Here is a 643-nt window from a genome sequence, read left to right as displayed (position 1 = left end):
CAAGTGTTTGGATGGAGAGAAGGCAGGGTGGAGGTTGGGTTGGTGTCATCTCCACGTCAACGACGCCTTTAATGATGGCAACAAAGGTTCCAGTCGGGTTCATCTGCAGCTCATTTCTGTTTCCATCCACCAACTCACCATTTCCAACTGCAGCTGCTTCTGCAGGGTGGAGTTGAGCTTCTCCTGCTGCCTGCTGTACATCTGCATGATCTCCACGACGATCCTGTCCTTGTCATCCTCCACACCCCCGACCGCCGTGGCGACGGCGGCGCTCATGTCCTTAGACGCCGCTTCCGTTTCCGACGACAGCATCGACGCAGACCGAGGAAGAGATGCCGGAGGAGGAGTGTGGGAGGGGATGTGGGTGGCTTTCTTGCAGCACGGGCTGYTCGTCTCCATGGAAACTGCCTGGGTTTGGCTTTCCCGCTCAGTGGCCAAGGCAGCAGCCGCCACGCTCTGGGATTTGGCCTCCTCGGCGCCGGCCGTGACAGGAGGCGACGCGTGGAGATCTGAGGAAGGCAAGAAAGAGAAGAGAGTGAGGACGGGGAGGGAGAAGATAAGATGAAAAGAAAAGCAGAGGAAGTGGTTGAAAGACAAGAAGAAGTGCGAGTCGTGTTGGTGTGCACACGCTTAGTAACACCCT

At 57.0% G+C, this 643-nt stretch overlaps 1 protein-coding gene across 1 annotated transcript in view; it reads right to left on the bottom strand.

Moving 5' to 3' along the window:
• Nucleotides 1–42: 42 nt before the first annotated feature.
• The window catches only part of LOC103461406 (ski-like protein), a 2,664-nt gene continuing 2,063 nt past the window's right edge, over nucleotides 43–643 (bottom strand). Inside the window, exon 2 of the mRNA XM_008403708.2 lies at nucleotides 43–509. Coding sequence (XP_008401930.1) covers nucleotides 100–509 — 410 coding nt within the window. The 3' untranslated portion in view covers nucleotides 43–99. The remainder of the gene's footprint in view (nucleotides 510–643) is intronic.

The sequence above is a fragment of the Poecilia reticulata genome, unplaced genomic scaffold (assembly GCF_000633615.1).
Source record: "Poecilia reticulata strain Guanapo unplaced genomic scaffold, Guppy_female_1.0+MT scaffold_1336, whole genome shotgun sequence".
NCBI lineage: Eukaryota > Metazoa > Chordata > Actinopteri > Cyprinodontiformes > Poeciliidae > Poecilia > Poecilia reticulata.
Note: the sequence above shows the minus strand (reverse complement) of the source record. Positions and strands in the feature narration are given on the sequence as shown.